This window comes from Hyla sarda, chromosome 2, assembly GCF_029499605.1.
Source record: "Hyla sarda isolate aHylSar1 chromosome 2, aHylSar1.hap1, whole genome shotgun sequence".
Taxonomy (NCBI): Eukaryota; Metazoa; Chordata; class Amphibia; order Anura; family Hylidae; genus Hyla; species Hyla sarda.
In genome coordinates this window covers 282,401,243-282,427,405 of record NC_079190.1, presented here as the reverse complement: position 1 = coordinate 282,427,405, position 26,163 = coordinate 282,401,243, and the positions used below count along the sequence as shown (strand labels likewise).

The window sequence follows — 26,163 nt, the reverse complement described above, 5'->3', positions numbered from 1 at the left end:
AGACCAGAACTCAAAGGAAACCTGGTAATTGGTTCTGAAGCCACCAAAATGTCATCCAAAAATAGGAAAAAGTGAGGATTAAAGTAAAATAAGTAGATAGGTAATATAGATAAAGCAAATCCTTACATGTAAAAGTAAGAAAGAGCTGCTGGAAGCTGCAAATCACTGTCTGACTGTTTCCCAACCAGGATGCCTCCAACTGTTGCAAAACTACAACTCCCAGCATGCCCGGACAGCCAACGGCTGTCCGGGCATGCTGGGAGTTGTAGTTTTGCAACAGCTGGAGGCACCCTGGTTGGGAACCAATGGTTTATGTAGAGGTCAGGGTCCTATACAGTACACAGTGTTCCAAATGGAGCCGCCCTTACTTGGTGTCCAAAGGAGCAGCTAACCCTGGCACAGGTAAGGAGTAGTAGTTGTATTTCCTCCCTGTACTGTAGGGGGCGCTACCAGATAGCCATTCAGTGCATACACTTCAGTAATACAGGTGATTTACCTGTGAAATGCCAATTCTAATTGATCAGTTCTTCCAGTTGTGACACATTTCACAGATCTGGACTGTCTGTACATTGTATGTTGAGTCTGGTTTCAAGTTACAATGGTCCAGAAAAGACTATTGTATGTTGAAACTGTTGTATGTTGAGGCCATTGTAAGTTGAGGGATCACTGTATATCCGTGGAACTACCTGCCCAATAATATCCCCTCTTGGGCCCCTAGAGCAGTGGTTTCCAAACAGTGCACCTCCAGCTGTGGCAAAACTACAACTCCCAGCATTCTCTAACAGCCTCTTGTTGTCTTGACATGCTGGGAGTTGTAGTTTTGCAACAGCTGAAGATGCACTGTTTGGCAAACCACTGCTCTAGAGCAACTGGGAGCCATCCAGACATGGAGTTCAGTGGACTTCTCAAGGTGTCCTGTGGTATCTTGCAGCCATAAAGGGCAATGATCACTTTTACAGACTTCTGTTGTATCTTAGTGACATGTCAAGTTGTGATTGGTGGGGGTCCAGGTGCTACGACCCCAACCGATTGCTAAAATGAGGTGGGAGAAGCGCTAAGCTGAACACTATGGCTGCTCATTTCTGGCCATCACTGCTAAAAGTGTACTTGTCGTTAACACATTTAATATAATGTAGATAATTCCAATATATGTATATTTATAATATACATTGGTTAAAAGAATTTGTATATTTTTGCCCCAACAACTATTGTCAGTGTGTCTCTGTGAGGAGACCAAATACAGGAAATGTGGGTGGACAAATAGGGCTCTGTGCAGTGAGGTGATTTTATTTTATTTTATTTATTTTTTTACCCAAAAATATAAAAAAATGTTTAATCAATGTATATTACAAATATACACATAATAGTATTTTCTACATTACATCAAAAAGTTTTGTTAACGACAAGTACAGTTTAACTCTGCTTAGCGAGTGGATTGAGCACTGTTCAGATTTATAGAAAATCTATAAGATTTTCCTATAAATCCATACTCCTCACATGTCTTTCTGTCCATTAGTTTTAGGGTTCAGTAAGGATCACAGACCCCTGCCAATCAAACATTTGCCACAAAGACATGTCAGAAGCTTATAAAAGTGATACCCTGTAAGCTGTGACCCCCTCTTTCTCCTCTGCTGAATGATCTTGTAAGTTGAGATATGACCACATCAAGGGTCAACTTTTTATCATAAATCAGCTTATCTGTTTCTATCTTTGCAGATGACACCAAGCTTTGTAGCACGGTACAGTCTATAGAGGATGTGCATAAGTTACAAGTTGACTTGGATAGACTAAGTGTCTGGGCATCCACTTGGCAAATGAGGTTCAATGTGGATAAATGTAAAGTTATGCATCTGGGTACTAATAACCTGCATGCATCGTATGTCTTAGGGGGGATTAAACTGGCAGAGTCACTGGTAGAGAAGGATCTGGGTGTACTTGTAGATCACAGACTACAGAATAGCATGCAATGTCAGGCTGCTGCTTCCAAGGCCGGCAGGATATTGTCATGTATCAAAAGAGGCATGGACTCAAGGGACAGGGACATAATACTCCCCCTTTATAAAGCATTGGTACGGCCTCACCTGGAATATGCTGTTCAGTTTTGGTCGCCTGTACATAAAAGGGACACTGTGGAGCTGGAAAGGGTGCAGAGACGCGCGACTAAACTAATATGGGGCATGGAACATCTTAGCTATGAGGAGCGATTAAAGGAGTTACAATTGTTTAGTCTTGAGAAGAGACGTTTAAGGGGGGATATGATAAATGTATATAAGTATATTAATGGCCCATACAAAAAATATGGAGAAAAACTGTTCCAGGTTAAACCCCAGGTTAAACAAGGGGGCACTCCCTCCGTCTGGAGAAGAAAAAGTTTAGTCTCAAGGGGCAATGATTTATCCTTCTTTACCGTGAGGACTGTGAATTTATGGAACGGTCTACCTCAGGAACTGGTCACAGCAGGAACAATTAACAGCTTTAAAACAGGATTAGAAACATTCCTGGAACAAAATAACATTAATGCTTATGAAGAAATATAAAATCCCATCCCTTCCCCAATATCGCACCACACCCCTACCCTTCAATTCCCTGGTTGGACTTGATGGACGTATGTCTTTTTTCAACCGTACTAACTATGTAACTATGTAAGATCGTTCAAGAGAGGAGAGCCGGGTAGAGATGAGCGAAGTTACAGTAATTCGATTCATCACAAACTTCTCGGCTCGACATAGATGCCCACGACAAGGAAATAATTCTACCGCTGTACAAATCACTAGTCAGACCACACATAGAATACTGTGTATAGTACTGGGCCCCAGTGTACAAGAAAGATATAGTGGAGCTGGAGAGGGTTCAAAGACAGGCAACCAGGGTAATACAGGGATTGGGAGGACTACAGCACCCAGAAAGATTATCAGAATTAGGGTTATTTAGTTTAGAAAAAAGAAGGCTTAGGGGAGACCTAATAACTATGTATAAATATATCAGAGGACCGTACAGAGAATTTTTACCTCTAGTATGAGGTTTTTTTTTTTGCCTTCCTCTGGATCAACCCAGGGATTAGGGATATAGGTTGAACTTGATGGACTCTTTTCTCACCCTTTTTTCACCCTTATGAACTATGTTACCCCTATAAGGAGCTGGAAAACCAGAAGTAGTGAGGTGGGGGCAACCCCTTTAAATAAATGAATAAATATATATATTCCAACATTTTTATTTGTTTTATTACAGAATCTGGAATTAGTGCCAATAACAGTGATAAACAGGCCGCCTTACTCAGCACCTTACAGTTTAATGTTTCTGCCTTGGAAGAAGAACTGAAGCAAGCCTCTAAGTGGGAGACCCTAGTTACTTTACAAGACAGAGTCTATAAAGATGCCCCATGGCTAAATGAAAGTCCACAATCTCAAATAGATCCATCATGGAAGTTCACTTCAGAAGCCCTGCTTCTTCTGCTATGTCTTAAGGAGTGTATGATCGACTTGGCAAAGACTTTTCAACCCTCTAAACCCAACATGAGGACTCCTGAGGCAGCCCCTTCTCTGAGTCCAGATACCCTTAGCATTTCTCAGCAAAAGACTGTGCAATCCGCTCTGCAGTTTGTAGTGTCTTTGGGAATCTGCCCATATCTTCTTCCAGGGATTGGCCTTCCTTTACAGCATCGATCAGGATTTGGAGCACTTGTGTGTTCGGTGGTTACATGTGATTTGCCACAAGTTCGTACACGTAGGCTGTACATTACATGTATGTCCTTGTTGAAAGTGTCTCACCATTCATCTCTAGGAAGCCTGCTCTTTACCCAGCATCTGGGAGACGTTATGGCCGGACTTTGTCAGCTTGGATACTGCCCGACCAAAGCTACAGCTGATCAGGGCATGAAGGTATAATTGTTTTTTTTTTTTCCTTCAGCATTGATCTCATTATTGTGGTTATTATTGTTAGGAAACTTACTGCTTTTGTGTTTCTTTCTTGACTCTCAAACAATCTTTTTTTATTTAAACAGATGTAGACAACTCTTAGGTCCACCAAGCTGACCACAGGTCTATACAACCCACATGAAGCTAATCTCTACAGATATTGCCATCTTTCCCTTAAGCTGAAAGTGACATATTCTGAGGACCTAATTTAAAAGCATCCACTGATCTCAATTGGTGGTGGGGGTCCTCCACCAATTTACAACAAATCCAAAAATCACTTATATGACATATAACATAGTTGAACATTCTGGTTTCCGACACATAATAGCAAATTATTTATTTTTTATATATGTTTTTATTAAACTTAAAAGACTTAGCAATCTTACATTTTTTTCAAACTAAAACGGGTAACAACAAAGTTCACAGGAATTTGACAGCATATGATGTATAGCGACATAACAAAGTATGAATTGTACATCTCATCTGAGAAGATAACTGCAAAAGAAGGAAAATCAGACCCGACAGGCAACTCAATGAACATAATACATGTGAAAAAAAGATTTTAATTAATTATATGGTTTTATAGATAAAGTAGAGAAAAAATATTAAATCGCTCAATTTTGAAAAATAAATTATGGCCAGTTATCACCGTGTAATTTATGTTTCTAATACAAATCCTGGCACCGGTTTCATGATGTAAATTAGTGTGCCGATAGAAGGAAATCTTCTTACAGGTCTTTTGTAGGTGTGAATTGGGCTCATTGAAAGAAAACATGCCCCAACAAGAGAACTGTTAGTTGAATTAATCAAAAGGATTTAAAAACTCCTCCAAGATGGATATCCAACTTAGAGTGTGGCAGAAGATCTTGGTTGTTCCAAGTTAGAAGTTTGTAAAATGTGGTGCAAGTACAAACAAAATAGGTTATAAGAGGAAAACTATAATGGGAGTCATGCAAAGTGCATAGTTTTGCGAACTATGCTGTTTATGTAACACCAATTTAAGGCAGTGAGTGTTATGCAAATTTTGCATCTCTAATCTGCACTCAATAGCCCATTATGCGAATGTGAAAACAGAATTTTAGAACATTTTGTAAATTTATTATAAAAGAAAAACGAAAATATTGCATACTGACATAAGTATTCAGACCCTTTACTCAGTACTTTACTCACTACATGGCTTTTTTATTCCAGAAACAGCACCGACACTTGTTCCCAGGTTGTGTAGTAGTTCAGGGTAGCTCCATTCTCTTTAATGACAAGAGTGGCACAATTTCTTAAAGAAATCAGACATGTTCTTTTAATTCTGGGCAACCCTTTTAATGAGCAATGAAAGCAATACCCCCCCCACACACACACACACATTATGGCATTTGCAGTTCCCACATCACAAGTTATGCTGATCATCAGTATGTTCTCTAACACTGAGATAATAACTACATTTGACTGGAGACAATTTTCACCACCTAGGACAAATGTCCTCCCTCTAAGCTTTCCTATTCATAAACAACTCAAAATACTCATAAGTCAGAAGGGTGAATGCACCTGACCGTAAAAGGGTTATCCAGTGCTAGGAAAACAGAGCCGATTTCTTTAAAAAATTGCACCACATTTGTCTACAGTTTGGGTGTGATGTTGCGTCTCAGTTCCATTGAAACAATTCAAACCACATTGTAATACCACACAACCTGCAGACAGGTGTGTTGCTGTTTTTCAAAGAAATTAGCACTGTTTTTATTGTTTCTAGATTACCCCTTTAGGCTGAGGGTCAAACCTGCTGATTTCTGCAGGGTTTGCTGCCCATAAATTCTTCACCAATGCCAGATGTCAGGGAAGTGATGGATTGGGCATAATACATTCCAAATGGCTGATTTTTCTGTTCTCTGGGAAAGAAGCATCTAATAGAGCTATCTGAAAACAGCCTTCTCCCCACTCTCTATTCAGAAAATGTGCATGCTCAGCCGAGACAAGAATGCATGTCAATGAGGGGGTTGGGCAAGAGCTCAAAGACACCTGAAAAATTACAGATGGAGCCTGCAGAGAAGAAAACTTTCCATATACGAGAAATAGGGCTACTTGACACCTTTATCGAAACCTGTTCAGAGAGAGGATGGAGCAGTTGCCCATAGCAACCAATTGCTTCTTTTATTTTGAAGAGGCCTTTTAAAAATTAAAGAAGCAGTCTGGTTGGTTGCTATGGGAAACTGATCCACTTTTTCTCTGCACAGATTATGATAAATCTCTCCTAATCTTGAAGTTTTGGTTAAAAGGTTAGTGACCATTTGACACATACAAAATCCAGCATCCCATGCAATAGAAAGGGTAACCTGGCACTGTGTTTTAATCGTGAGTATTTTTCAGCACGGTCCCGGTGTCAGTGTGGTGAAGGTTCAGCTAATATGCGGTGGTGCTCACGCTATATAACTGACAGACGCTGCATGTGTACACTTAGAGTGGAGAAGCAAAGAAACGCGGATCACTCACCACTACTGCAAAAAGCTGTGTTTCTTTATTTCATGCACATCGGCTCAGATGGTATATAGCAAACGGGTGTTACGGCAGGGCAGTATGTGCAGGGAGCACCATCCAGAGCGACGGCGCCGTTTCACGCCTACAAGGCATTTCTTCAGGCCCGGAATTAACATCACATCACACGTAGAGCCTCCTTAAATAGTACATGCATACTAACAGCATAAGTGAGTTAAAATCAACAAAACATTGATACATAACATCACACATGTAATATCCAGGTAAAATAGTTAGACTAAACCCGGAACCTATAGAAAAGGTGAAAATTAATTGCGCTCATTTAGGCCAATGGCACCTGTCTCCTCAAGCTGCGCTATCCAGCGAGCTTCTTTTTGTAATATAGTGCGGTGTCTATCACCTCCTCTTTCTAAGGGATCTACTTTTTCCAGACCTGCAAATTTGATAATTTTTGTGTTTCCTCCATGGACTTCATTAATATGTGTAATAAATCTGGTAGCTCCCTGTTTTGTTCTTACAGATCTGACGTGTTCCCTTATTCTTTCAAATAACCTGCGCTTTGTCTTGCCTACATAATAGTAGCCACAAGGGCACAGGAGACACTATGCTACAAAAGTAATTTTACATGTGATAAGCTGTTTAACTTCTACTGTTTTGGGTCCTAATCTGAACTTTCTCTTACCCAGGTTCAGATCGCACATGGAGCAATACCCACACTTAAAATTACCTTTCGGTCTTCTCTCTGTTAGCCAATCTGTTTTTTTATTTATTCTTTTTCTAACAATGTTTTTGATAAAATCTCCAACAGTTCTATTCCATTTAAATGTGATTACTGGTTTATTTTCTGCAATTTTTTTTCAGATCTGGGTACTGTTCCAAAATGAACCAATTTTTTCGGATAGTATTATTCAGTAGGGCATTCATGGGGGAATTACAAAAGGAAAAAATGAACTTTTCTTTTTAGGGCCTATTTTCTTTTATGTAATAGACCATATCTAGTTCTTTTTTCTGCTTTTATATATGCCCTTTCAATTATTTCCTCTGGGTACCCCCTTTCTAGCAGGCGTATTTTCAAATATTGGGGTTTAATTACAAAGAGTAGAGTGTAGGTTTCTTTGTGGGTTTTAATTTCCGACTGGTATTTTCCCAAGGTATTTACTAAGGTTTCCCTACATTTCGCACTTTTCCCTCCCTACCTTCTGCTTTTTTTTTTTTTTTTTACACATGCTCTGATCTGTGGGGTTTTCCTCAGCTCAAATCCACCACATTTTCTGTGGAAACCATAGTAAATATGTTGGGATTTTTCAAAACTGTTGGGGCCACGCCCCCTTTTCGGTTTTTTCTTGTAAAATGGAGGTTTTTGTTTTTTGTGGTCGCAAATTGCGCACTTCCCTTTCGACACAATTTGGGCGCAAAACTCGACAAAAAAGAGTCCGGATCATGTTAGTAAATAAACCCCATCGTCTTCATATCTTGAGCACGCGGTACTGTGACTTTCCAATATGGACTGCAGTACAGGTCAAAGTGAAGTCAGTGCTACTACAGAGATGGCTATACGGACGGGCAGGGCAGAGGCGGAAGCTTTTTTCATGTGTTGTAAACTCAAAGAAGAGCTTGAATTAATTAGCACCAAGACCTTAAAGCAACGTGTAACATCTCTTTCAGACAAAGAAGCATGCCTATTTTGGACAATACAATCATTGGTGGCTTATACTGAATGTGGATGAACACGCAGGGGACTAAGGCCATATAAGTCTCCGTCTCAGTTCACAGATGACGCTGATTTCCTCGCAGCATGGTGCGAAGCACATCTCCAGCAGATTGTAACAGATTGTATTATGTGAAAGAGACCACGTTTGTATCACGGTGCAATTAAAAAAAGCACAATCTGAATTAAAAACCAGATTATCGGAAGCTCCGTATGTGTCATTCACTAAAAGTCTGGAAAAGAAAATGCTTTTACTGCAAACTACACTAAACCAAGAAGGATAAATATCTCTGTGATAAAAAAAAGACTTTGAGAACAACATTGTCTTCACCTGGAATAAAAGTCAAGGAAAAAATCCAAATAAAAAACAGGTTTATAAGGAGAAGAAAAGCTATACCAACAGACTTTATGACAACCGAAACAGAAAACTCAGCATCAGATGAATCTATGGAAGCAGGGCCACCTAGTGCGCAATCCCAGATCCCCCAAACATTAACCTCTGTCCCTTTGGGAAAAAGGTCAGAAGAGGAGGCAGACGGGGACCTGGGAAAACAAAGAAACGTAGAGAAAGGCGAGGAAAATGAAAAACGTGACCTAGACCAAGCAGCAAAAGAAATAAAGACCGATATCCTTGTTGTCAATCTCAATGAAATTGACCATGTTCAGGTCCAAATAAAATTGATTTAGCAGCAGACAAAAGAGGGTGACACCATGTGTGGTGGGGAGACTGGGCTATTCTGTAATTAAAGGGGTACTCCAGTGAAAAACTTTTTTTAAATTTTAAATCAACTAGTGCCAGAAAGTTAAACAGATTTGTAAAAATTCTTAATCTTTCCAGTACTTATTAGCTGCTGAATACTACAGTGGAAATTCTTTTCCGTTTGAAACACAGAGCTGTCTGCTGAATCACGAGCACAGTGCTCTCTGCTGGCATCTCTGTCCATTTTAGGAACTGTCCAGATTTTGAGAAAATCCCCATAGCAAACATATGCTGCCCTGGACAATTCCTAAAATGGACAGAGATGTCAGCAGAGAGCACTGTGCTCGTGATGTCAGCAGACAGCTCTGTGTTTCAAAAAGAAAATAATTTCCGCTGTAGTATTCAGCAGCTAATAAGTACTGGAAGGATTAATATTTTTTAATAGAAGTAATTAACAAATCTGTTTAACTTTCTGGCACCAGTTAATAAAAAAAAAAAATAATAATAATTCCACCAGAGTACCCCTTTAAAGATCTGTCCCCCGTAGAGATGGAGATGGTACAAATGCTAGACGATCTGGCTAGTGGTGAAACATAAGCAAGCTCTGACATTACGTCAGAGACCATCAAAGTGAAACCATTCACAAAGGGAAATAAATCAAAATGTAATCCCCCAATTGTGGCAGGCAATGCTATAGATATTTTTTACAAAACAGTGCTCAACGACACACGTGCACATATTCCATAAAAGGAAAGGGAAGCTTTAAAGGGGTACTCCGGCGCTAAGACATCTTATCCCCTATCCAAAGGATAGGGGATAAGATGCCTGATCGCGGGGGTCCTGCCGCTGGGGACCCCCGTGATCTTGCACGCAGCACCCCGTTACAATCAGTCCACGGAGCATGTTCGCTCCGGGTCTGATTACTGGCGATCACGGGGACGGAGCATTGTGACGTCACGGCCCTGCCCCTGTGTGACATCACGCTCTGCCCCCTCAATGCAAGCCTATGGGAGGGGGTGTGACAGCTGTCAAAATAAGAGAAACTGAGGTCCCTTCTTAGGAGACATACAGAGAAAGGGGTTCTATCCACCATTACAGCAAATAAACTTTTTTTCTGAGTCCCCACGTTGCCCCCACTGGTACATTCTACCAAAAGTTCATAAGTCACTGAGCCAACCCCCATGCCGTCCCATTGTGGCCGGGATTGGCTCAGTTACCTAGATTGGCTGCTGTCTCCAATTCTGGACACTATGCCCACATATCTCAAAGACACTGGAGACCTGATCCAGATATTGGAGAATTTCGTTTGGTAAGAAGGTTATCATCTCGCCTCCATAGATGTTGAGAGTCTGTACACCCGCATCCCTCATGATGCAGGTGTACAGGCAATCCAATGAGGTACTAAATGGTTTGGAAAAGTCTGCTGACTTTGTCCAATGTATAGATAAATCATTGAGATTCATCTTGGAAAATAATGCTTTCCAATATGAGGGTATCTGGTACGGACAGAAACAGGGTGTGGCTATGGGGACTTCGGTCTCCTGTACATATGCCAACTTATTTCTGTCTGTACTGGAGAGAGACCTAGTCCTAACAGTAAAAAAAATCCTTACATCAGGAATGTTAAGCTGTTTAAACGATTTGTAGATGACATGATAGTGATCTGGGAGTGTTCAAAAGAAACGTTCAGTGATTTTGTTAAGTATCTCAATAGTGTCAATATGACATTCACATATCAGTTTTGAGGTATCTCCTTAGAGTTTTTGGATATTGAGATAATTATCAAAGACGGTCAGATTGAAAACAAAGGGTTTAGGAAAGAAATAGCAAAGAATGTGCTATTACATTATTCCAGCTCCCACCCAAAGAGTACTAAAAACAGTGTGCCCTACAACCAATTCATCAGATTGAAGAGAATCAATTCGAATAACGAATAAAATGTAAAGCAAGCCGTTGATTTGAAAAAATGTCTGCTAGAAAGGGGGTACCCAGAGGAAATAATTGAAAGGGCATATATAAAAGCAGAAAAAAGAACTAGATATGGTCTATTACATAAAAAGAAAATAGGCTCTAAAAAAGAAAAGTTTATAATTCCCCCATGAATGCCCTACTGAATAATACTATCCGAAAAAATTGGTTCATTTTGGAACAGGACCCAGATCTTAAAAAAAATTACAGAAAATAAACCAGTAATCACATTTAAATGGAATAGAACTGTTGGAGATTTTATCAAAAACATTGTTTGAAAAAGAATAAATAAAAAAACAGATTGGCTAACAGAGAGAAGACCGAAAGGTATTGCTCCATGTATGAACCTGGGTAAGAGAACGTTCAGATTAGGACCCAAAACAGTAGAAGTTAAACAGCTTATCACGTGTAAAACTACTTTTGTAGCATATTGTCTCCTGTGCCCTTGTGGCTACTATTATGTAGGCAAGACAAAGCGCAGGTTATTTGAAAGAATAAGGGAACACGTCAGATCTGTAAGAACAAAACAGGGAGCTACCAGATTTATTACACATATTAATGAAGTCCATGGAGGAAACACAAAAATTATCAAATTTGCAGGTCTGGAAAAAGTAGATCCCTTAGAAAGAGGAGGTGATAGACACCGCACTATATTACAAAAAGAAGCTCGCTGGATAGCCCAGCTTGAGGAGACAGGTGCCATTGGCCTAAGCGAGCACAACAAATTTTCAGCTTTTCTATAGATTCCGGGTTTAGTCTAACTATTTTACCTGGATATTACATGTGTGAGGTTATGTATCTATGTTTTTGTTGATTATAACTCACTTATGCTATTAGTATGCATGTACTATTTAAGAAGGCTCTACCTGTGATGTGACGTCAATTCCGGGCCTGAAGAAATGCCTTGTAGGCGCCGTCGCTCTGGATGGTGCTCCCTGCACATACTGCCCTGCCGTAACACCCGTTTGCTATATACCATCTGAGCCGATGTGCATGAAATAAAGAAACGCAGCTTTTTGCAGTAGTGGTGAGTGATCCGCGTTTCTTTGCTTCTCCTCTCTAAGTGTAAAAATCCAGCATCCACTTATACTAATGCATAATAGTGGATGAGAGCTGTAAATAACAATGTGGTAGGGGTTCTTCAGATCTATGACTAGTATTCATTATTTTATCTCATTTCTAACCCAACTAACAAATTGTCTGTACACTGTCAATGGTGCAGTCACTACTATTCCCAACAGGGCGCAGACCTGAGACTCTTTACATCAGTGGCGCCCTCCTAGTTGACAGTATAGGCTATTTATAGCATATTGGGGCCAGATCTAACTGCACCAATTGCTCATGGAGCCTAGAGGAAAAATCCATGTAGCAGCAGCTCCACATTGATGGGGGCACAGGTTTTTTTTTTTTTTTTTTTTTTTTTTTTTTGTACAGATGGCACATGTCCTCTTCAAGTGCTGCTTGGTTTAATGTAGGTTGTTCTGTGTTGGTCTATGGAGGGGTATATTGCTGGACGTTCCATTTGATTTTATTAGTGATCAGCTTGGCCTTTGCTTACAGGTTTTAGTCAGGCTAATCTCTGCACAGCTACTTGTAAGTCCCTGTGTATACTGTATATTGTCACTATTTAAAGATGCCTCTTATTTGTTTTCTGAAGACTCTGACAGAGTTTGATAGGGGCCAGTGCAAGGAGGCTTTGAGAGAACTCCTGGATCAGTTATACCAGCCACTTGTTATCAGAGAGCTGCTTATCTTGCAGGGAGGCCCTAGACAGGTAAGTCTTTGTTATTTCACAATAAATAAAGACTACAGATCTAATATCTCTTTTGTATGTGAGGAATATAGAAACTATAAATATTTGTGGCTATAATAAGTCACCCATGTTTCAGGGTCCTCGTCCTTCTGGTGCTACATCTCCACTGCAGAGAGCCCCAGCTCCTGCCTGGTTACGGCGCCTCTCTGGACAGTTGCTGTCTGAAAGATTGATGAGACCTAATGGAGTACAAGCTGTAGTACGTGGGATCCTGGAAGATGCAGGAGGTTTGTTCATCAATGTAAAGTCTAAGCACAGAATATTTTATAGGGTATAGGAGTAGAAGTCCTGACAAATGCTATTTCCACCATGGAACATACATCAAGGATTTGCTGCATCTGCAGCTTTTTTTTAAAACAAGTCTGAATTTTGTAAGGTGGGTTTACACTGTATTTACCCAATCTGTCAGCATTATACATCAGCAATCTGAACATAGTCAACTAGTGATTACCTTTTGGGCCATTTCCTGCACTTTAGAATCCGGCTAAATAAATGCATACAAACAGGAAGTGGCCAAAAAGTAGTCACTAGTTGACTATGTTTGGGCCATTAAACTGAATAAGGTCTTTGCCAGTACACCATGGTATACATCAGCATACAGTTTTTGACAGGTTTCCAACCTATGCCACCAATGGACTGGGTAAATGCATTGTAAACCCAGCCTTTAATGTGGAATTTGCTGTGCCTTGTGCTGTGCTTTCACTATGGATTTTATCCTTATGCATTCAAGGAGTTAAAGCCACATTAAATATCTGTGCCATTTACAAAACCGAATGAGCATGCTGCAGATTTAAAAAATAAGCCACATGATCAATTGTCCATGCAGGGAACTTCTGCAACATGTGAATGGTGATTTAGGACACCTCATCTACATGAAATGCAGTGGAGGTTTGCAATATCTTAGATATAATATATAGATATAAATGGTCATGGGATGGCTCCATAAAAGCTGCATGTTTTATTACATGGTTGTGTGTGTGTCCATGAGGGGTAGCATTATTTCTGGCCATTGTATAATTGTATTTTCCATTTTTCACCAGTTTTACTACTCCACAGGCTTCATCAGTAATTTTCAGTTATCCCTGAGCTGGTGGTGAAGACTACATACTATGTCTCCCATACACACGCAAAAGAGGGGTTTATGCTCCCCTATATATATATATTACTAGCTAAAAAAAAAACTGCAGCAGTAGAACAACATAGAGCAGTACTGAGCTATATAAGCCGGGAATCAAGCACTGGGGTGAAATATAACACTAAAGTTTTAAAGGGGTTATCCAGGCAAAATATGCCCAGACTGCCTTACAAAAGAAGAAGAAATACCCTGTATTTGCCTTTCTAGCTACCCCTCTGTTATCACAATGCCCGGTCTCCCCTGCATGGCACTTCTTGGGGCTGGGGTTGGCACAAGACATTGCTGCTCAGCCAATAACTGGCTTGAGGGAGACCGTTTTCTCTTATGAGATATATTAAAAAGTCTTTATTTGTATTCTTGTTTTAAGCACAATTTCCTGAAAGGTTGGAGACCATTTAAGCAGTAATATGGTACATATACACTTATATGGGATCATACTGTTCGTGTTGAATTCTGTATAAATCTTCTGATAAAACAATACAGACAGACACAAATTGCCTGTGGCTCCATAGTATGGCTCTGCTGTGTGCATGAATCCTTAGACTGGACCACCTATCATAGAATGATTGAATTCTTTCCGGTGATAGCAAAGTACTCGGGATGATTTATACACAGAGTAAAGACATATATCTGTTGTAAACACAACCTTACTGTAAGGTGGTAAAGGCCATACAGAGAATGCTGAAGCATCACCTCACCTTTTGTTACTGGTGTTATCTGCTGCCAGTTTTAATAATGATATTTATTTATTATAACAATAACATTTATAATAATTATTTATTTATATAGTGGCAACAAATTACGCAGCACTTTACAATTTTGAGCATACAAACACAGACAATTAGTAGACATTACATACTGATCATGACTGCTTACAGTCTATAAGGAATGGGGTTGAGACAAAAGGTATCAAGTGTGTTGTATATTCAGTAGTTCAGCCATGTTTTATAATTAACATAAGTTACATAAAGATTGATGAACCAGTCACCAGGCAGTCTCTGAATGTTTAAAATACATAGAGCATAGGGAGATACTGCTGAATGATTGTAGGGGAGACAAAGGAGGGGATGGTATATGCCTACTTAAAGGCATGTCTTCATCTGTGGATGTTGGGTGTAAGGCTGAAGGTTCAGGATATTGTTTTCCAGAGAACTGGTGCAGCACGAATACAGTCTTGGCGATGGGATTTAATATGGAAAACAGTTGTCTATCTTTTTCTTTTTACTCTTCATTACTCTGACTCCACTATGACATTCTCTCTCTCTATACCGTTTCTATCTCTTCTCTTCTTTTTTTTCCTTTTCAGACCTCCCAACCAGAGAGTTCTTGGGGACTATATATTCTTTGTCACTGTGTATGGATTTAATATAGAGGTTCACATCATAAAACCTCAGATACAAATAAAAAGAATCCTTAAATACAAGACAAGTCCAGGAACTCAGCTTAAATGTTGAAATTAAAGGAATAGTTTGATACGGACTATTCTTATTATTCTTATTCTTATCCTGCCCGGGCTGCAAAAAAAGTTAAAATAAACTTTCACTTACCTTCTTACGTTCCCCTGGAGCTCAGTTACAGCTGATCGGTCGGCCGGGCTGTCTACTTCCTACTTCCCTTAGCCTGGAACGTCACATGGCGCTTCAGCCTATCACCAGCCGGCCTCGGCTGGTGATGGGCTGAAGCGCTGTGTGACGTTCCAAGCTAAGGGAAGTAGGAAGTAGACAGACCGACCAATCAGCTGTAGCGGAGCTCCGGGGGAACGTAGGAAGGTAAGTGAAAGTTTATTTTCACTTTTTTTATGCAGACGCTGCATCATTCATCATGTTACTGATAAAGTATTACTTGCTGTCGGTCATAGTCAAGTAACACTATATCAGTAGCGAAATGGGTGTTACACTTCCTGCTGTGTTTAATTTTAAGCTAAACCTCCTTGCATTGTGTTTAAGGATTATTTTTCCTTGTATCTGAAGTTTTATGATGTGCACATGTTTTTTGAATCCCATTGGGATTGGGTTTGTGTCCTGTTTGTGCCCAGATAAGTTTCTTAGATTAAAGTGCAAAATGTTATATTAGTCCTATATTATTATTTATTCTAGAGGAGTTACCTTTCATTGTGATGCTGAATGTGATAATAAGATTCATAATTCATATAACCATGTTAGTTCAGTTCTTTGTATTTCAGCCACTCTCACTTTTGTTAGCTATGATACACACTACTCTGTATTTGAATTCGCTGTACTCCCATTGGTTCTTTTAAGTGACATGACTTTGCTTTAAATGTAACCAACAATGTACCTATTGAGAAAGGAAGTACTACCTCCCAAAATGCGCTGTCAGTCTGCCATCTTATGTTTTATACATAATGAATATTTATAAATTATATTTAATTTATCAATTTGAAAATTTACTGACACAAGTATAAAACAAGTATAATACTTTATGGTTTTCTAGTTTTGTCAGTAAATTCTCAGATTGATACATTAAATTCTAACTGGGTCCTCATCAGATGCTTGGGGTAGTGCCATTTCAGAGTCTTTACTATTGCTGTTTCCTAGCATTGGGATACCAGTCCAACTTTTGATGGCTAGCAACCCCGGATCAAACACGTACCCCTTGCAAAGGGGTGATATGCAGGACATCATATGCCCATGAAATTACATGAGGTCCTTTTTCTGCTTTTTTCCTCTATGATAATGATGAACGCTAAGAAGTGACTTATACACAACAGGAGCTATTAGTTTATTGGGGTTCAACATGCAGTGGTTAGGAAAAAAAAAAAAAAAAGTTTTGCGAACCAGTGATTTCAGAAGGACTGGCAGACTATCTAATGTGTATAGGAGCCTTCTGACTCTTTCCCAACAGATTATGAAAGTGAAGAGAAGGATCAGGCATGTTGGATTTCAACAGTTTGATCCTTTTGTTCTCCGAGAGATAAGCGAGTGCCAAAGGAGACCAACAGCGATATAACCCTTTTCTCTCCATTCAGTAAACATAATGTTCTGCCAAGCGTGTATAGGGAGATTGTAAATAATAGCTATTGGCTGAATGAACATATGGTCGACATCTGTTGCATGTGTATGACTACCCTAGATTTCAAAATCTTTATGTATTCTTCATCAACTGGCCATTTTTTTTTGATGAGGAATTCCCTTTAATGAACAGAGGTTTTCAGAGTTTACAGTAGTAATGTAGTCTGTTTTAGTTTTTACGTCTGGTCTTAAAGAGTACCTGTCATCAAACCATATTTTCTAAACTAATATTCACTAACTACTCCTTACGCCCTTCCTGCCCTGAAAAAAAAATTCTGAGCTTTAAAAGGCTCTGTATCATACCTTTCTCCTTGCTCACATTGTGTGAGCTCCCAGCAGGAGAAAGTGGGCGTTCCCCAGCAGGGGCGACGTCACTGAAGCTTGGAAGAGCTGTGACTTGCCATGCCCCACATGCACTTCCTGTTTTAACAGCAAGTAAATAGCAAAGTGTCTTATAATTACATAAGGAACAATATATTAAAAGTTTAGTTACAGGTGACAGGTACTCTTTAAATACAAGATTTATATAAGAATAAAATAATTTCATCCCGTTTTTTTCTTCTTCAACCCAAAACAGAAAGTCTGATTGTTTTATTTTACAGCTGGTGTAGCAGGGGGTCGTGAAGCTGAAGCTGCTGCCAGCAACTGGAAGAAGTGTGATGCTATAGCAAAGGTCTTGGCTTCATGTCCTCAGCAGTCGGTTAGTGTTGAGGAGTATTACCGCATAGTTTGTCCTCAGGTAAGAATTTACAGGACTAGACATCAAATAAAAAGGTCAATCAGAGATGCCATGCATTTTTGTTTTCTTGGACTTAGAGGGGTGCTAAAAAAAACAATGTTTTTAAATCAACTGGTGCCATAAAGGTATACAGATTTGTTAATTTACTGCTATATGCTCCAGAGAAATTTGTGTAGTTCTTTCCAGTCTGACCACACTATCCAGAGCGTGAGCAAATCCCCATAGGAAACCTCTCCAGCTCTGTACATCCTGACACGGACAGAGATGGCAGCAGGGAGCATTGTGGTCAGACTGGAAAGTACTACATAACTTCCTCTGGAGTATATAGCAGCTGCTAAGCACAGGGAGGCTTAAGATTTTTAAATATATGTAATTTACAAATTAATATTATAACTTTCTTGGACTACTGAATTTCAAAACATTTTTTTCCTTCAGGGCACCCCTTTCATTTGGCAGCCACAGAGGCTTCTAGAAGGCCTTGGTTGGCATGACAACCATTTATCACCCTAAGCCTGCTTCATACTCACTTACCACCTTTATAATGTGCCTATATGTCCAAACATCTTGAAAGGGTTAATGTAGATAGAGTTTTTTTCTTTAATTTTATATGCATTTGAGCAATAAAACAATTGGTTGCAAAGGTGTAAAAACCCCTTTAAAATTTAAAATTGTTTAATTTTCCAGCCTTCCTTCCCAAAATTAGTTATGAAAAACAACCTAAAACAAACTTGGTAGAGTGGCCGATACATGCTATTCCTTTAGGACTTGATGCAATTTGTTTCTGTTATGTCAGGCTACATTCACATCATGATTTTGCCATGTTGTTCACTGTTTTGAATCATTTGTTTTTTTGGAAAAAAATATACCTAAAAAACTGACAAAACTGTATGCAATTGTGTGCTCAATGCAGTTTGCATTGAATATAATGTTATCAAAACTGTATGGGGGAGATTTATCAAAACCTGTGCAGAGGAAAAGTTGACCAGTTTCCCATAGCAACCAATCAGATTGCGTCTTTCATTTTTAAAAAGGTTTGTGAGAAATTAAAGAAGCGATCTGATTGGTTTATGAGGGCATCTGGTCAACTTTTCCTTTGCACAAGTTTTGATAAATCTCCCCCTATATATTTTTGACACAAAACCCTTTGCAGACAAAAAAAAGACAGAACAGGAAACAAAACTGTGGTAGACATCAGTTTTTCTGCATTTTTTTCTCACAAAACTGTAAAGTACAAAAACTTAGGGCTGGTTCACATTACGTTTTCCCCCATACGGGAGCGCATACGGCAGGGGGGAGGTAAAACTTTGCGCTCCCGTATGCCTTTCTATGCGTTCCCGTATGTAATTAATTTTCTGATTCAAAACAGTATGGCAAAATTGTGATGTGAATGTACCCTTACATAAACTTATAGGCACTGGCGTAGCTTATTACTTAAAGGGGTACTCCACTGGAAAACATTTTTTTTTATCAACTGGTGCCAGAAAGTTAAACAGTTTTGTAAATTACTTATATTTAAAAATCTTAATCCTTCTAGTACTTATCAGCTGCTGTATGCTCCAGAGGAATTTCTTTTCTTTTTGATTTTTATGAACTGTCCAGAATAGGAGCAACTCCCCATAGCAAACCTCTCCTACTCTGGACAGTTCCTAAAATGGACAGAGGTGTCAGCACTGTGGTCAGACAGAAAGGAAATTCAAAAAGAAAAGAACTTCCTGTGGAGCATATAGCAGCTGATAAGTACTGGAAGGATTAAGATTTTTAAATAGAAGTAATTTACAAATCTATTTAACTTTCTGGCACCAGTTGATTAAAAAAAATGTTTTCCAGGGGAGTACCCCTTTAAGTAAAAGTATCATACACTATAATATGCTAATTAAGGGTAAAGCCTTCCCAACAGGAAGGTACACAGTGCAGTAACCTGTCTTCTGTTTTCTTTAGATCCTAGACTTGCTCCACATCCAGAACTCCTTGACAGCTCGACAGTTTCAAAGAGTTGCCACTGAAACTTTCCTTAAGATGGCACGGGATCAGCCTCAGCAGGCAGAGAAATATTTAGTTCTACCCATGCTAAAACCCCTAATGCATTGTACCATGACTGAAGCAGGTAAGAACTATTCATTTACACAGGATACATTTAAACTTTGCGAGTAATCGTAGTCCGAGACTTATGTGATCAGACAAATTTCCGGAACTCCCATGCTAGAGGTCCCATAGCGGTTTATTGATTTCAGCATTACACATTGAGAGGCATTTATCAAAAGTGAACTTGGCTTTTGTTCACTTTAGATCAAAAAAAGTTGCGGGGAAAGTGGCGTTCAATGCGCCAAATTTATCAATTGGTGCACAGACTTTGATGAATGCCTGCTGAACTGCTCTGGTGAAATGTCGCAGAGCAGAGGCAGGCCATGCGACAAGTATATAAAAAGTCGCACAGACCTTAATACAATTGTCGCATGGAGTGATATAGGGCAGGGTTGAATTGTCCTGTGATTTCTGCTATATCTGGTCCGTGAGACTTTTTTGCGACTTTTCGGTGAAAAGTCGCACATCATAAATTAGGAGATTTATCATTCTTTTCAAACGTATGGCTTTTGTATGCCAATTTTTTTTTTACTTACTTTTGCTTACACGCAACCTATTTATCAAATAGTCGCACGACCTTGATAAATAAATCACACGTAAACAAAACCCGGGAAACCCGTTTATAAAAGCATTTTTTAAAGCAGAAAAGTTTTCCCTTATGTTAATATCCAAAGTTCTTTCTCTACCCTTTGTTAGCAGTAGCGTTGATAGAGAGTGACGGTGGGGGGGGGGGGGGGCATACTGCATTGGGTGACATCCTGACTGGCCTGCCTGGCACTAAATAGCTCCACTCCAACTATCCTGCAACAACCCATCCACCCTCCTCAGAAATTAAAAACCTACTATGCCGCACCATGAATATCCCTACTCTGGAGGCTTTTTTGTTTAATTTTGAGCCCACATTTTGTGACGTTGGTGGGCAGGGTCTTGCGTCACTGCACTGAGGCCGGAGTTTGCGTCAAGAAGGAAGACAGCACCAACAGGCACATAAACAATAGAGAAGCCACACACACACAAAAAAAAAAAAACGGCTCAGTACATTACCCACCCCAAAATGTGCATGAAGCTGTATTACTATGAATGTTTCTTTTTATTAAGGAAAAAAATTTAGTGCCACATATGGGTTATTTACGTAGTCTGTAAATATTCTTACACAATTATTTTGTGCCTTATTCTATTTAACACAACATTAATTGTAAAATTTAGTGGCTACGCCAGCATGTACGTGTCCTAAAATTAACAAGGTGTGCAGTGTATATTTTCAACCTTAAAATTAATAGTTATTAGTTAGATTATAAAGTTTTCTATCATTAACATTAATGTAGTAGCTTTGTTTCATGATGCAGGACAAGAACAGTTGTTATAGTGGGTGTTGATGTCCCTTTGTGCAGACGTATGCACTTTCTGTAAGCCAGGTTGGACCTGGAATACATATGTGACTTTTAAATGGAGATGCGACTTTTTATTCTTCATAAATAGCAACTATTGCATCTGATAAATACACGCCCACTGCAAAGTTAAAAAAAAATTACTACCTGAGCAGATTTCAGAAATGTGCTTTGGAATAAACAAAAATCCAAGCATGTATAGAAATGTCGCACATGCGCAAGTACATGCAACTTTTTTTACGCAAAAAAAATCTACTACAGAGCTTGATAAATCTCCTTAGTGACCACTGCACAAAGTGATCTAAATCAGATCACTTCGTGGTCATAAAAATTAAACAGTGTAAATGAGATGTCGCAGGAAAAGTCGCACGGGACCAGCCTGCAACTTTTCCTGTGACAAATTTAGATGAAAAAAGCAGTCTAAATTGTTTGATAAATTCCTCTCTATAGGTGGAGATGTAACAAGACCTGTGCAGAGGAAAAATTACCCAGTTGCCCATAGCAACCAATCAGATAGCTTCTTTCATTTTTGAAAAGGCCTGTGAGAAATGAAAGAAGCAATCTGATTGGTTGCTATGGGCAACTGGGCAACTTTTCCTCTGCACAGGTTTTGATAAATCTCCCCCCTATATGTGTGAATATAGCCTCTACATTTTACAATATCCATGTCATATTCAGTTTAGTCAGCTTATGTGCTGTAATGTATTCTCTAAATGTAAAATGTCCTCTGCTCCATAGGGGACTCACATTACTCTTTGACAGCTTTTCTTCTATACGCGAGAAGCTTCTTACTAGCTGTTTTCTCTTAATACTAAAAGTGATGGTCATAATTGCCCTAATGGGGCATATGGACAGAGGTTGTCTAAAGCAGACAGCTGGTTTAAGTGAGTATTTGAATATACTGTCATATATGTAAAAAAAGTTTTTTTTTGTATTTGATTTGTATTTTAAGAGAAGTCTCCAGTCCCTGGAGAGACGTTGGTGTCTGAATCCTTATTGTCACAATGTATTGAAGACATTGTTAAGGTGAGTAACCGGCCATCACTATACATAGTATCTTTTTTCAACCTTATCAGATATGTAACTAAGTCTATTCTTTAATTCTACTATCCACCATATGTCAGTTGCTCCATACTAAATAAATAAATTAACTAATTAATTAATTCTTCCCTATTCCAAGTACCTCAAGCAGAATAAATCCCTGAATGGATGTCCCACCTCCAGAATTATAATTCTCATAATTTTTATTGTTTTCATCCAGGCTCCTATTTACCTTGTTCAATAAATCAACCATCTCGACATTGTGTAGCAGAGAGATCATCTGTAATGATGGCGAACGTCATGGTTACTGATCTAGATATAAAAGATCTCTAGAAAGATATCTGTACTGTCCATTTATATATTTGTACATTAAGATAAGATCACCCCTAAGCTATCTTTTTTTCTAAACTAACTCCAAGAATAAGAACCTGTCTTAGTACTGCATTTCACACATTTACCTTTATTTAAAATGAATTTGGAAAGTTTTAAGACACTTTCACTTTTTCACATTTTTTTATGTTGCAGTCTTGTGCAAAAAAAAAAAAAAAAAAAATTATAATAATTTTCCCCTATCATGTTGCACTTAATACCAAAGTGAAACAGAAAGTTACAAATCTTTCCTAATTTCTTTAAAAGAAAAAACAAAAATATTGCGTAAAGCATTCAGACCCTTTACTGTTCATAGATTAAGCACATTTGCCACCGCTTACAGATTCCAGTCTTCTTGGTATTATGCCACAAGGTTTGTATACCTGGATTTTGGTTTTTCTGCCATTCTTTTCTGCAGATCCTCTCATGCTCTGTCAGGTTGGATGGGGACCATCGAATGACAGCCATTTTCAGGTCTGTCCAGAAATGTCGAGTTGTCTGGGCCACTCAAGGACATTCATATAGCTGTCCCTAAGCCACTCCTGTGTTGTCTTGTCTGTGTGCTAATTGTAGGACCGTGTCTACTTGATGATATACTTATGTTGAGAGCCAACTACATTCGTCCTTTGTGATGCAGCATAATACAGTTAGGGTACATTCACACATACAGGATCCTGCGCAGATTTGATGCGCAGGATTTGTAACTGACGATTAGAAGCTGTGCTCAGTCATTTAGTTTAAATTGAAATCTGCAGCAGAAAATGCTGTGCATCAAATGCTGATCATCAAATCTGCGTACGTGTGAAAGTACCCTTAGGGTACGTTCAAACGAGCGGATTTGCAGCGGATTTTATGCTGCAGATCCGCCGCAGAAGGACCTCTGTATTCTGCCTTTACATGTGCCTTCTCGGAGGGGCAATACGCCGCTATGAGCAGACACAGTGCGATGTGCGAGTCGCCGTGCGCATGTGCAGTATACTCGCACATCGCGGCAGCTCTCGGCCTAGCTCATTGAGCAGGGGGAGTGGCCGCGATGTGTGCGAGTACACCGCGCATGCATATTGCCGCTACGAGCAGGCACATGTGAAGGCAGAATACAGAGGGTCCTTCAGCAGCGGATCCGCAGCGAAATACGCTGCAAAAATCAGCTCGTGTGAACGTACCCTTAGGGTACGTTCACACGTACGCAGATTTGATGCGCAGGATTTGATGCACAGGATTATCTGCTGCAGATTTCAATGTAAACTAAATGACCGAACACCGCTTCTAATCTGCAGTTACAAATCCTGCGTATCACATCTGCGCAGGATCCTGTACGTGTGAACGTACCCTTAAAGTGTAACTGTCGTTTCAGCTGACTTTTCAGGATAAGCTGCCCTGTTTGTGTACATGAGAAGCAGTTCTGTTTCTTATATATTATATTTTTCAGCAGATTTCTGCTCTGCATGGTTTATCTGTAATTTGCTGTTCTCCCAGAGCTGGTGGGCCTAAATTTACACCCATGCACTGCACACACAGAGGAGGAGAGCCTGCACTTCTAATGTATTAAAGATTTGAAACAGTGTTAATTGAAGTAGAGGACTTAGTTACTTTTTTATTCCTACTATAAACTATATTTCTCTATCGACTCCATTGGGGGACACAGAACCTTGGGTATATGCTGCTGTCTCTAGGAGGTTTTGACACTATGGTAACCAAAAAGTCGGCTCCTCCCAGCAGGATATACCCGCCTCCAGGCCACTGAGCAATTCAGTTTTTGCTTAGTGTCTAAGGAGGTAGACACGGTCTGGAGTTCTCTCCAGACCAGGTCTCATATTTTTTATTTTCCTAGTTAGGGAATGTGTTAGTTCTTTTATTCCTTTTTCTTTCTGTTTTAGGGTGGGGACTCAGGAACGCAATGTTCACTGTTTTCCCTTTGCGAGAGGGGGCAGGCATCTTGGATGTACTGTTAACTCCCTCTCGCCAACGGTCAGCGCTTGGGGTTGTACCTCATGGGTCTGGGTCCCCCTACCTCCCTGTTCGCCTCACTATGAGCTTGGCTTGCCGCAGGTGAAAATGCTGACTGAAGACTCCTTGACTGAAGACTCCATGAGGTAAGTTCTTCAGACAAGGTGAGTATATCTCCATCTCTCTACAGGTCCTGGATGAGCCCTTGCAACCTCTGGAGACCCCTGACTTGTGACCACTCTTATACTATTTTTTCTGGGGTCTCCCTGGAGAGTATTGTTCCCTCCTTATTCTCTATATGGAGCCCCCCCATTTATATGGGAAGGGGCTCTCTTTATTCATGTAGGGAATGCACAGTGGTGCTTCTGTGTGGTGTTTTTTCCCAGCACTCGGGCCAGGGATTACTATGTGCGCGGCTGCCGGCTTCAGCGGCAGCAGCGCTTTTACTTTCACTTTGTCTCGGCGGCCGCGTATGTGCGCTGGCCGCCGTCAGCCGGGAAACTGCCGGCGGGTTATCTCCGTCCGTTCACTGCTCCCTACCTTCGCACATGTGGTTCACAGGTGCGCTCGGGCTGGGAGTGGGCGCCATTACAGGGGCTTCACAGTAGCCCACCGCCTTGTATTGTTCTCCGGCACGAAAAAATCTCTCCTACAAGCGCTTTGCGTGCACAGTGAGAGAAGTTTTCTCAGCCAATCAGTGTGCCCTTATTCTAGCCCAGCCCCCCTCCCCTGCTCCTTGGTCCAAGTTCCAGCTAGCTCACAGGAGTTCTTACAGCAGCTGCCTGGTTAAGGGACCAGACTTAGGTGAGGCTGTTTTCTTTTTACTCTTTAAGGCTTTTAAGGTTTTTAACTCTAAAATGTCTGGTTCTGCAGAACCAACTTGCTCTGCCTGCACCACTGCTCCCCCACACCCCCTGGTCGTTTTTTGTTCTGGATGTCTCATCCAGACCCTGTGGTTTCGGCCGTCCCTCCAGCCTGGGTTCCTCACCGGCCCTCCAGAGGGACCCGTTCCTCTCCCCCCTATGCTGACCACGCTCGGAAGCGTTATTGGGGTGTTTCTTCAGGATATTCCCCTGAGTCTTCTGGCAGGCATGGACGCTCCTCTCTGAGGAGTCGCTCCGCAGGTTGCAGGAGTCTCTTTTCCAGAGGATGCTCTCATGGTCGCCGCTCTGGCTCTCCAGACCCGCGTACCAGGTCAGCCTCTCCCTCATCCAGGGCCGCGTCAACTCGCTCCCATTCTCCTGGAGAATTTGCGCATGAAGCTCCGATTCGGCATCTGATTCAGAGGACCGATCGGATATGGCTGACATGGTGAACTCTTTGGTTTTTACCATAAGAGACACCTTCCATCTAGAGGACCCAGGATCTTCGGACGTGGTTCCTGAATTATCTTTTCACCGTGCCTGTCCAGCACCCAAGATGTTGGATGCTGGAATCCGCCTGGAGGCATCTTGACAAGAGGTGTCAGGAAGCAAGAAGGTTTTGGCGCAGTTTCCTTTCGCCAAGGACCTCATCTCAAAGTGGACTTCTCCTCCTTCGGCGGATCCGCCAGTCTCACGCCTCTCTAGGGCTACGACGCTGCCTCTGGCTGATGGGGCTGCCTTCAAGATCCGGCAGACAAAAAGGGTAGAGACCTTGGCAAGTTTGCATTCAAAGCAGCGGACTTCTCTCTGCTTCCCGCCTTTGCTCCTGCCTGAGTGTCGGAAGGAACTTTCAGTTGGTCCTCCCTACTCCGTCAAAGTATTCTTCCTGGATCTCCTTTGGAGGAACTGTCTGACCTTGCGCTCCGGTGCTCCAGGGCTGGAGACTTTCTATGTTCTGCTCCCATGCAGTCTGTCTGCTGTGT

General features: G+C 40.5%; 1 protein-coding gene across 1 annotated transcript in view; it reads left to right on the top strand.

The window, feature by feature from the left end:
* The window catches only part of TANGO6 (transport and golgi organization 6 homolog), a 48,051-nt gene that overhangs the window by 726 nt on the left and 21,162 nt on the right, over positions 1–26,163 (top strand). The window contains exons 2-7 of the mRNA XM_056557247.1: positions 3,229–3,878; positions 12,432–12,548; positions 12,664–12,814; positions 17,354–17,490; positions 19,429–19,594; positions 21,913–21,986. Coding sequence (XP_056413222.1) covers positions 3,229–3,878; positions 12,432–12,548; positions 12,664–12,814; positions 17,354–17,490; positions 19,429–19,594; positions 21,913–21,986 — 1,295 coding nt within the window. The remainder of the gene's footprint in view (positions 1–3,228; positions 3,879–12,431; positions 12,549–12,663; positions 12,815–17,353; positions 17,491–19,428; positions 19,595–21,912; positions 21,987–26,163) is intronic.